At 40.3% G+C, this 12,318-nt stretch overlaps 1 protein-coding gene and 1 long non-coding RNA gene across 3 annotated transcripts in view; one reads left to right on the forward strand and one right to left on the reverse strand.

Annotated features, from left to right (window-relative positions):
- Vg (transcription factor vestigial) overlaps positions 1-2,643 on the forward strand; it is a 41,522-nt gene extending 38,879 nt beyond the window's left edge. For both annotated transcript variants that reach the window (XM_070657470.1, XM_070657472.1), the window contains one exon: positions 1,841-2,643. In XM_070657470.1, the coding sequence (XP_070513571.1) occupies positions 1,841-1,887 (47 nt within the window). In that variant the 3' untranslated portion in view covers positions 1,888-2,643. The remainder of the gene's footprint in view (positions 1-1,840) is intronic.
- Positions 2,644-7,348: 4,705 nt separating this feature from the next.
- LOC139103108 (uncharacterized) lies at positions 7,349-8,458 on the reverse strand. Its single transcript, XR_011545830.1, has 2 exons — positions 7,776-8,458; positions 7,349-7,626 (listed from the first exon to the last, which is right to left on the reverse strand). It is a non-coding gene; the product is annotated as an uncharacterized lncRNA (long non-coding RNA).
- Positions 8,459-12,318: the final 3,860 nt, after the last annotated feature.

The raw sequence follows: 12,318 nt of genomic DNA on the forward strand, positions 1-12,318 counted from the left end.
GAAAGATTAATGACGTCGCAAAGACCACCGGGATGATCGCTCGGCACATTATCTCGGTCCCCAATAAATTTCCCTTGTCAGTAAAATAATTGCGAGGAAAAGCTATAACTTTGAGAGAGATTTAATTCACTCGAAATGTCGCAGTGCTAATACAATTGTTTTATCAATAAATTAATTTTGTTATTTATAATATATTTTAAGATTGTATTATTTAGTTCAATTGGCTTATGTAGAAGACGCAAAGGTAACGATTCGCGAAGAAGTCGCGTGCCGTTTATCATGTTTCTAAGAAATGCAGAAAGAGATGTTTCCGTTTGAAACCTCAAGCGCACACAGATCAACGAATACGACGTCACGGACGGACGCACTTGTTATGAATGTTCCAACATTCAATATTGCGATATCAAAGAGCACTGCGAGATCCCGTAGCAAGGAATTTCCTTCAGTTCTACCGACAAAGAAGTCAGGCGTATAAACTCCAAGGAAACGGACGAAACGAAACGTTCTGTCAGAAGTTGCTAAGAATCTCTCCGCTGCGTGACGCTAAAATTTCAATCGCGTAAAATAACACTCTAAATAAACTAACGGAATCAAAACCACGCTCGATAATTAATTCCAGTAAAAGAAGAAGAAGAAAAAAAAAAAAGTTAAAAAATTACGACGTTAAAATAATTTATTTTAATACGCAAGTTTTTTATTTTTTATTTTATAAGACTTAATTTTTCTTTTAATATCTTTTATTTTCTGGGCCAGGGACTCTTTCGCCAAAATAATACTTTGCGTTTCGTACGATGCCGCCGTTCGCTCGCACGATCGAACCCTTTTGTGTCGCACCCGCGTACGATGTGCGTTAATATGGCGATGTACCGTGGGTCGCACGTTGCTGACTTTGAAGCAGGTAGACGCGTCCACGTGCCGACACGTGCGTATCGATGGATACAAACTCAATCGCCCGTATCACGCGGCTGGCAGCTCACGATGTCGAAATGTCGATCTGTTGCACGATAATCGAATGCGCGGCTCGCTTGATCCGATAAAGAAATATTAAAGGAGAAATTGAAAAGAGATGTATCTCTTGCGCTAGACACTCTTTGATCGTTGTAGTGATTTAATTCGATTGCGCGTTCCAACATTTTTATTACTTCGCTTTTTCATTTACTCTTTCGGAATAATTGTTACTGCAATAACGCGAGACCTTTTTCTTTTATACGAAATACTATTTTGTATTAAATTGTAAAAATTATAAATTGATTATACAATAATGTCGCGCCTCCTTAAATCACTCGGAAACGTTATATCTGCTACGATAATCTGTCGATTCACTCTTTGGCGTATATCGAGATAAAAGATAAATTCAACCGCAAGGGACATGAGATCTTAACTGGCCGGTCTTGTGACATCAGGCCCCATCTGTCTATTCGTTCGTCTGCCCGTCGGTTTGCCCGTGTTGCTCAGCGGGTGCCATCACCAGTTCTGCACCCTCGCATCCGTCATAACGTTGGCTCTTCTTTTATTATTACCGATAAATAATTCTGAGCAATGACAAGAAACGTTTTTCAAAGCGGAAACGTCTTCGAGCAGCTGATCACTTGTACAATATTTAGAGATCTCTCACTGGAATGTCGGAAGCTTTTGTACAAGATTGATGTTTCACTTGATAGTACTGTCCTCGGGCAAAATTGGCAGCTGCTTTAGAATCTAAAAAATGTAGAATTAAAATTAATAAGGTCTCTGATATATCCGTAATACGAAAATAATTACAGTCTACAAAATTGTAAGTACTCTTATATTTAGTGAGTTATATATTTAGCGAGATCTCTTTTTTTATTCTTTGTTACAGGACTCGAGTCTCAAGTTCAGGATTCCAAAGACCTCTACTGGTTCTAGAATCGAGTGTTGGAGATCGGCAGGAGGCATGTAATTTCCTTAAGTTTAGAAGGCGACTGAAGGACTGTGTTTCGGTTAATAAAAAATTTAATAATGCGATCTGACGACGCGGATCGCGAATATAGCAGGAGCGAGGACTTTGTTAAGCAAAAGTGACGACTGAAATGCGCGTCATGTACATAATGTTACCTACATCTTTTAAGGATCTACTATTAGTATAAAACAGATAGTATTACACGAATACTTGCGCGCACTATTACTTTTATAGTGATTGCAGTGTCTGGTATCGAGGAGAGAGAGAGATTGGTCCCGTGAAAGTACGCGATCAAGAATTGTCTTCAGCTAGTACAATAGCGTAGTGCGATCTAAAACGTCAAGGCACATCTAAATTTTCCAAATAATTAATGAGCATCTTCGATTGTTTTCTCTAAAATATTAAGATTGTAAATTTAATGTTTTATTAAATTAAAAATGCAATGATAAAATTATAAATCGATGCACATTTAAGAATTTCCTAAAAACGATTCTAAATTTCGGGGTTAACATTTTTTATTTTTCTATATTAAGATCGCTAATCAAAAAAATAATTATTTGGCTAATTTAGCTGCCGACTTAAGTGAAGTATTTATTGACCAATGATCTTGCCATATATATAAATATATTATTATTAATTATTATTAATGTATTATAAACAATAGGCGCCGCAAATATTCTGAAATCTTCCCGAGTTAGCGAATTAAAATAGTTATTATCCGACGAGTCAACTATTATTCTTTGCATTGCACCCCTGGTTGCACCCTCGCACATCTTATCTCTTCATCTCTCAAATTTTTTCCACGGTTTAGTATCTATCCGGTATAATCATCATCGTATTGCCTACATTAAGCACATCGTATCCATTTCATGTTATCGCCTGTCTAATTGTTAAATAAATAATTCGCATATCACGTTTGCTTTTTCCTATTTACCGTCAATACTCTTTTCTTCTTCGATTAAAATCGACGTTTCGGTGTTTCACAATTTTATTTAAATTTCTTACATTCTTTGAATTTTTTTGTTCTTTATTTTCATCAATTTTAATAATTTTCGTGAATTTGTACCGAATAAATGGAAGCGATTTATTCGTCATTTTTTAGGTCAATATATTTTAATTGGCGACTCGTCGTTGTGTATAAATTTGATATTTTTTTATGAACCTTATTTCTATAATTTTTTATGGTTTTACAGATTATAAAAACAACTTTTAAAAAATAGGATTTTATATTTCTACAGTTCGTTGCACGGATTAATTACGCACTGTTAAATTTAGTGGTGCTTCTGATGAGAAAGTTAATCGAGCACGTAATAAGAACAGAAAGTTTAATCAACTTTCTGCCTAACCACAAGTCTCCGTCTTTCCTTTTGAAAAGTGCAGGTAAGCGAAATATTGTAAATTGCAACATTAAATATGCTTTTAAACTTTTGACATTAGTTTTCTATTGTTATAATTTTATTTATACTGTGGTCCCTATATCTCCAATGGTTCCTTGTATTTCCCAAAAAACGTAGTAAATTTTTGATCAACAGAGAAGATGCCGTGCAAGAGATGCCTTGTCTACAAGAAATTAACAAGAAAACATACAAGAAAACTCGATGTTCTACGTGTAGCGTAATAACTCGAGGGTATTAATTTAAACGCGTAACACGTGGGCTTGTGCATTTGTTTTCCCGGCGCAGGCGGAAGTAACGCTAACGAGATGAGAAAACGAGCAATTAACTTCGTCACTTTAGCCAAGAAGGAAGCGTGCAGATGATCGACGCGCGCGTTATCACGTGTAAAGCATATGTTGTTCGTGGCCCACGGCTGCTCCAAGATAAATGGCATTTGGTAAGTTATTATTACAGCCACGGCTTTTTATGCGTTACTTTACTCAGCAATGTAAGATTGCGTTAAAACAAATTTTCTATTCTCATGCTATTTACTTCAAAAAGTAAATAATTTATAATAATACTTTGCGCTTGCCGAAGAAGTATCTTTTGTAACATCGGTCTTGTCGAGCATGTTCTTGCTTTATGAAAGGTAATTAAGTGTCTCGGTAATGACAGCGAAAGGTTGTCTCGTAATTTTTGATCGGGTTCCGATTTTAATAAGCGGTATTTGCTAGTAAATAATTGAATTGAATTATTACGTGACAAAAATATTGAAAGCGTTAGATATTTGCGCAATAAATAATGAAACACTTGCGAGAATCACCCTTCAGTTCGCGGTAATTAAATACCAAACACACGGGCTCCCCTTTTGTAACCTAGCAGGGTGATATGGGGGAGGGTCGAATTGATATTGCACCAAGGCAATAAATGGCCCGACCGTGAATATGAATATTAATTTTACTTATCGAATCCCCCGACTATTTGTCAATCTGAATGCGTGTCTAAATTTTTCGGCAGCCGCGTCGATTGAAAATAAACGCTGAATGTAAAAAATTCAAATATGCGTGCTTTAATTTTATACGTAATTGATTATCGAAATACTTCCGCCCGTAATTTATTTCCTTTTATCTAATAGCGCTTCGAATTATTTAAATTTTTCAAATAAATGTCTCTGCTCGGTGTGCGCGTATATCGAATGCAGATGATAATTCACCCGCGACAAAAATAAAGAAATAAAAGTCTCGGAAGCTTCTCTTTTGGAGTTATCGAAATTCCTGGTTTGCCTAAAATTACCATCGACCGCAATATATACCTTCGTCTTCGCCGTGGACCCCACGCGATATCAGTGTCTTCTCTCACGAAGTAGATTTATGATCGAGAAAATGTAGGATCTTTCCTAGTCCGTAACTTTCTCCCTTTCGTCCCTCTACGGCCGGCACTCCGTCCACAGTAGGAATCCCTTATTACATAAACGAGCCGCATCACGCATGTTTTCTCGTACGTAGAACCGGAATATTCGGCTATCTCTGATTGACATAGGCGTAGATAAACGTACAGATACAATCGCGGTCATGCTGACAGAAGTCTCTTCGCTTCTCCTTATCTCTTTCTCGCGCGAGGAGTTACCTGGCTCACGGGAGACCCCTTCAGGATAGATCGGAGACAATCACGGTAAATCTCATACAGTCTGGATCATCAGAGAATTAGGGAGCATGATTCCAGGCATTCCAGGGTTGCGATCCTTACGCAGGAATAAAGCCGGTCGACTATACGATCGGCGGAACATGTTTTCCAAAGACGGAAGTCCGGATACCGTCGGCGTCTTGTTGCGCATCGCAATTGAGTTGTCTCGAAATGATTGCGAGATATGTGAATTAAAGTCGCGCGTATTACATGGAAATTATCTGGAATATAAAGCAATTAATAAATTACATTACAAGATATAAATAAGGAAGTACGTTTGCTAATGAAAATCTGTGGAATTTAATTTATTTTCTAGTTTCTTTTTCTTTCTCTGTCGCGAGCTTAATCGGTAGTTGGCGAAAATAATTTCCATAATCCTATTGCTTGCTGCGTTATTGACATATGACGTTGAAGCGGTGAGGAATAAAATCTAAGTCAAGGAGGCTATTCTTCCTCTTTCTCCCGTTGTCGTGCGCCAAAGAGTCGGCAAGCAGCTGCGGAATGTCTTCATTAAAATACTCGGGCTCATCATTTATGCAGAGCAAAAACGCAACGAGGTGAACGCCGAACGAATCCAACATCAACGAGATTCGCGCGACGTAATTCCTTTAATTTAATATTTTATTGTTTTAACGATAAATACGAGAAAGTCGCATTATTTTAAAATGTATCGAACAAGAGTAGTATATTTTTTGACTTTCGTAAATTTAAATTTTAGAATATCTTAATTTAATTTATCAGAAGTTTCAAATTTTTGCACTTTTCCTGATGTATCTGAGCTTCATATAATTTTCCGTTTAATTGCAACATTTAATTTCTAAAGCGAGTCAATTTGTATGTTAATTTTATATTGCATCGTAGAAGTTCTTTTATTCTTATAAATGAAGAATTTGGAGCGACGGTGTGATTTATCATCGCGCGATTGTTCAAAGGGCATTGGCATAACAATAGTTACTCGGGTGCGTCGTCAGGATGCACGTGGGTTTCATTTAAGCGTTCTACTATGGGCAAACGCCAAGAGCCCTACTCGTTTTCCGGTCACGTCTCATTTGGCACATTCAACGTATTACGTTGAGGTTCGTCGTCTATTAAAACGCTCTCTAATAGAGGCAGGTGCACATTGATTCGCGAAAAAATCTGAAAAAATCACCGTCATCGTTGCGCGCTTGATGTAAAATTGCGATATAAAATTAATAATTATTAATCTCGTCTAATTTCCCACGATGAAATGATAGTTGGCGGACTCTACGACTTCGGTACGGAGCGCGCACGGTATTGAGTTACGATTCGATTGATGACGCGTCTTCGTGCAGTCGCGCGCTCAACAAAGGCCGAAAAAATCTCTAGGAATGCCGACGAGCATTTTTCGGCGGTGTCACCTCAGAGAGGCTCGGGGTGTTCCCTCTTTTATCCTTCTGCCCTCCTCGCACGTCGTTCGTGCGCGTTGGTCTCGTCTGCCTCCGTGTTCTCTTCGTTGCCCGACTCGTCTAGGCAGCTTCTCGTTATCTACCTGCACCACCGGTCCAAAGAAGACCCTGGCCGAGGCCCGCTCGTCGAGCACACAGGCATCTCGTGTTCCCACGGGCTCCGGGCACCTCTGACGTACGATGTCCCGAATACGCGACTACAAGACGTCCTCCTTCTCATCGATATCATCGATTTTTTTCTCCTCTTTCTCTTTCTTTTTAGTCTTTCACGCATTTCACCGGTTCCGCTTGCTCACCCTCTCTTTTCCCCTTCGCTCTATCTCTTCCACACCTTATTTCGAGCTCTCACGGGAAACCAGTAGCTCGAGGTCGTTGTCGGCAGCCTTTGAGCGACTTCCGGATCCTTTGACTCATTCGCATCGTGCGCCCTTATAGTCGTGCCAAAAAATCGATATAAATTTAATTCACGGTATTTTTTTTTTTTTTATATACGTAGCTTGTAATAAAATTTTGTATGAAAAAAAAAACGCTCGCGTTTTTTTTTTTTTAAAGACGTTGAATCGTTTTAATATACATGCATATGTATATCATATTAATTTGTACACTGAGAGAAACTGACAAGCCAGGAATTCGTCTAACAAATGCGTCGGAAGTGCGTACAAATCATGTGGATACAAATGCAAGTTTCGGTACGTCGCCCAGCTGTCTAATATGCATACAATGTCACGATCGCCGTATGTTCGTTCCTTCACGAAATTTCAGCACCATGAACAAGTTAACGTTGACATTGACTTGCGCCATTTGATAGCCGACAACCAGCTACGCGGGTTTATAGAATGTTGAATCGATATCGACCGAAATATATTTTTAAAAGCGCATCAGGAATTTTTATCACACACATTTATGTCGGTAATTTAACGTAAAATAGTTGCATGAGAACGTGCGATTCAAATAACGTTTATTTCACAACATGATTTTACAACATACGACACCAACACCGTCACAATTTTGTAAATCATGTAATATTTTATATTACTTAGAAAAGCGAACCAAAGTTTAATTAAACTGTGGTTGGGTTGACCCAATATATGCCAGGAGGTCTTCGGTACGTGTATCTTTTTCTAATAATTTTAATGTCGTTGTCGTCAGACACTCTCGGTTGCGCCGTTACCATTAACAGGAACATGGCGACAATTATTGTCACGAATGACCAAGGTTTCTGTAACATTAACAGAAAAGCAGATTTTTAAAAATTAGTGTTTTATTAATATTTAGCAATCAAAGTTATTTCTTCTATTACAAAAAATTTCTTGATGCACAATGCAAGTAAACGCTATAATTATTTAATAATTAATAATAAGTACTTACGATCAACATGATCTTCTCTCGACTTAGCAGCTTGACGTACAGTTTACGATTAATAACTTTGATAATGATACTACTGCGAGTTTCGACGTATTTATACCGGCAGATACAATTGTACAAATAAACGTGCAGTTGCGATTGCCAATAAAAATCATGTTTATCTTTTTTCTCATTTACGATAAATATGTTACGACCTTTATACTCTGTTTAATAAAATTTTACGATTTTTTTACGACACAATAGAATACTGAGCGACGGATAAATGAAGAAGAAAAAAATAGCTCTTCGGGTACTATTGGCGAATTCGTAGCATATTTTTTCGTAAGTTAAGTGATTGAGAAAAAAGACTTCGGAAAGCCGGCGATTTCGATACCAGCCAGAGACGGCGATCCTATCGACCATAATCGGTAACTGATCTTATGCAAATCTGCAGTAGCACCTCGAAGATTCGAAGAAAAAAAAAAATAAAGGAAAAAAGAGAGGAATCTCGGAGGCTCTTTCCTCGGCGTCGTGATCAGCTGCCCGAGATAAAATCTTCGCTTGTACCAACGCTGTCTCCGCGCCGGACCACGATCTCAATACACGATCGCGTTTACGTCTTCACGCTGAACGACGGGTCGCAATTAATTACATCTTCTTACCTGCCGTTTGTTCTAGTGTAGTACAAAAATTTAATTCGGAATTAATAATACGTGCGTACATAGTTTTAATTTGGAATTAATATATCCGAATGTAATAACGCGCGCGACCTGGGATCTCTTAAAAAACAGCGCGCGCATGGTTTCTTTTATTTATATTAAAAGTGTTAAACGAGTCATAGATTTTTTTTTTTTATATTTTTGTTTGTTTCTGCGATGTTGAGATTGCAGCATTACTTTGTAGTGGCCATAGCTGGAATAGGAATGAAACCATGCCGGCGATGTGAAATGAACCTTATCCGATTAACCGCCGGGGGCGGAGAAGACGAACCCCGTTGAAGCGCTCATCTCTCGCGAATGCCGAACCGCACGATGGTCCAGGAGGTAGTTGTGTTGTACCTCGCCCGGTACGTACGTATCTGAAATACTCTTCGTCTCCGGCACGGCAGACAGGAAATCGTCGTTAGGCTCGGCGGAATTCAACGAGTGACACCACAAGTCACCGGAATTTGAGCGTCGCATAGCGAGGGTACCGCACGAGCCGCGAATCTCTTTTCGAGCTAAATTCTGACAGCCGTGAATCCTCGGACTCTCCGACTCTTAGATTCGCATATTCGAAAATTGACGCTGGCATCGTGTACCGTAAAGAGAACCAAAAATAAGGAACGAAAATGAGAACGAATTTCCGACGCTTTTGTCAGTCTTAATAATATGAATAAAATCGTGGGTTTCTAAAATTTGTCAAGTTCCGCAGCCTGGATCGTTTAAATGCTTCGATCCTTCTCGCATGCCTGTATTTCTGCGTGCCCGAGCTCGCTATCTCGCATCGCCGAAAACGAGGGTATTCTCAGCGAATTTTTCTCTTCTTATTTTTATCTCGCAATGAACTCCCGAGCGACAACGGCGACGGTGGCGGGTGAAGCACGGCACTTTTCGATTGTCGATTTAATCCCCGCTACATCCCTCGAAACCGCCAACCACCCCCGCGACATCCGGGGGCACCCTTCCCCATCAATTATTATCGTCCTTCTCGTCCTCGTAGGGCCGACGTCGACGCGTTGTAAACGCCCTACGATTGGGCGCCGGGACGCCTGGCGTCGTCATGGCGACCGACCCTCTTCGACGAGGGCCGTGTAGGGATGGGAGGGCGAATAACTCGCGAAAACACGTAAATTAAACGCACTATGGGGGTTGATGGGGCGGAATGGGGCCGAGTGGGTGTCTCAGACTGTGAAACATAGCCGTCATAAGCGGATATTAAAGCGTCCTTTCTTAGGGCAGGATCCTTCCACAGCCCTGAATCGCTCGTAAACGCCAAATAAAAATTTTTATCCCCTTCCGAGAACGTTTCCGTTCTCGGTCTTCCGCCCTCCCCCTCTATCTTTCTCAGTAATGAGATAAATCTTCAGGTAAATGTTTCTGAAGATGCGTGTACTCCTTTTCTTTTAAGTGTCTTAAATTATTCATCGTCAGGAGACTAATAGAAAAATTTGTATGTCGAAACAATTAGCTTCTGAAATTTTCTTTATCGGGACAAGCTAGAAAATAAGTAGATAAGTTTTCTTTGTGCACGGTATTTCCCGCACTTACCAAATAGGGTGCGAGATAAAGAAAAATCATTTTTCGTTCTTATCTTTGTTTATCATTTTCTGACACAGCATAATTGCTTAACGTACACACGATTGGTTTGCTTTAAATTTACTGCTTCAAACAGACAAATGAAATAATTAATACTATTGATACAAGTTTCGATAACTATGAAGATAAAGCACGTGCCGCGAGATATACAGAGGTACGCGTGCATAATCAGTTTCTTGAAATTTCTGCGTCACAGGCCGAACGCCGCAGGTGTCCCGCGACGACGCGTGGCCATTCTTACGCATAGATTACAGTCACTTATCGCTTTGGCAGCTTTACACTTGCGTTGACAGTTATCCAGTTCCGCACAGTCGACCGGACGTGCGACGTCCCGCTCTGATCGAGCAGGTGATCGCCGGCCGTCGAAGAAGTCGGTTAAATATCTTTTCCCGCGCGACGAACGACACGTGGACGTTGCGGCCTGTTCCCTGCGGCGACGCGTCTCAGAATACGTTCGTCATAAATTAACTTTTTAGCCCTGTGCCATTTTAATTCTACCCGCCGCGCAAAAAGCGACGAACCTTCTACATTTCCAGCGCAATGCATATCTTTAGGAATAATTACAAATTTTAATTAAATTTATTTATTCCGGCATCTGTTAAGATTTTCGATCCGTTTCTTTTTAATGTAGTTTTAGTTGAAGTAAAAATTAAATCATATCAATGCAAATTATTACATTGATACTTTTTTTTAAATAATAGGATGATCAATGATTATTCTAGGATGTTTCCAGGATTGTGGTACGAAGTACAACATCGAAAGATTCCAGGAGAAGAAAAAGAGCACTTTTACGCGCTTGCAAGCGCGCCAAGTCGAACGCAGGCTTGATTTACACCGACGTAAAAACGGCCGACGAAACGTATTCGAAATAACCGCGGAATGTCCATATATTCCGACGGAACGTTAAACGTTTACGCGGCAAACGTTTAACGCGCATTGACCACATGGTTCGCCTTTACGTTGTCAACAGCGGCGTCGACGCGATTCACGTCGACTTTTGGTCGTTATCAGCCTCTTTTCTCCTGCCTCGAGGAACACTCGCGATATTTTCACAGTCCTGTTTTCGACCTGAAAATTATATCTGTGCACTCCTTACGCGGTATCCGTTTCAGAGGTCTATTTCAATCTTTAATTTGCGAGGCATTTAAATACTTGGATTATGTAAAATCAATGTTATTTAAGTCGTGTGGTCTTGATCCATCCATTTTTCTCTCGGTTTTTCTCTAATTTGACATGAAATGATTATCGTCATGTTTACACTCGATAAACGCGAATAAATTCCGCGTTTGTTGATAAGAAAAATCGGCAAAGATCGATCGTAAGTAGAAAAGATGGAGAAGAGCGATTGTGAGCGGATTAGTGGTTTATCGAAGAGCAATCTACCGATGAGGAGTGAACGCCCTGGAGGGATGAGAGGCGGAGAGCTGATGGACCAGATCGAAGAACGCGAGTTGCATTTCAATGTGAGCAACGTGTACGTAAAAGCATTTGGATTCCACTGGGGTAAAAACCCTCAATGGCAAACGTCGGCGAGAAGGCCTCAAAGGCGGACGGTGCTCCCGCGATAGCGAGCGAGCCCCGTGGAATGCTGAAATCATCACGTCGACTTTTCGGCTTCGAGAGCACAATCGAAAGTTGGCCGGGATCTAGGATCTCTGAGATTTCAGATTTAGGAAATATTAAGTTCTTTTAAAATTGCTGCAGCAATTGGAAATTTAGAATGGATCATCCGTTGGTTTTTTCTATCAAATTCTCATTACCATAAAATAATCGATGATCAAAATTAATATAAAAAAAAAAGCTGGTTGGCGTGATAAATATCTTTATTTTCAACGTAGTTTGAATGTTATCTTGAAATACTTAAAACATGTGTTTCGTTCAGAACGGCAAATAAATATGAAAGTTCAGGTGCAAAGCACGTGGCTGGAGGACAAGCCTCAGGACCCAACGTCCGAAGAGCGTGTAGATAAGGCACTTAGGTGACACGCGCTACGAAAATACACGGCGAAGAGCCGGCGAAGGGACGACAAGACAGAATTAGACGCGGAGAAAGAGGCGCGACGTCCGACCGTTTGTTTTACGGCTTTGCTCGTTTCCACGACATCGAGCGCAATTTTTCTTGCTGCATCCTCCTCTCCCTCGTCGTTCTTGTCTTTCTTCTCTCTTTCTGGTGCCTCGCCCGAGCTCCTTTATTCCGGACCCGGAGAGAGCTCGCGACCTTCCGACCCCGCGCCGGCGAGAGATTAATGTCCGCCTCGACACGATTACTC

This window comes from Cardiocondyla obscurior, linkage group LG06 (genome assembly GCF_019399895.1).
Source record: "Cardiocondyla obscurior isolate alpha-2009 linkage group LG06, Cobs3.1, whole genome shotgun sequence".
Taxonomy (NCBI): Eukaryota; Metazoa; Arthropoda; class Insecta; order Hymenoptera; family Formicidae; genus Cardiocondyla; species Cardiocondyla obscurior.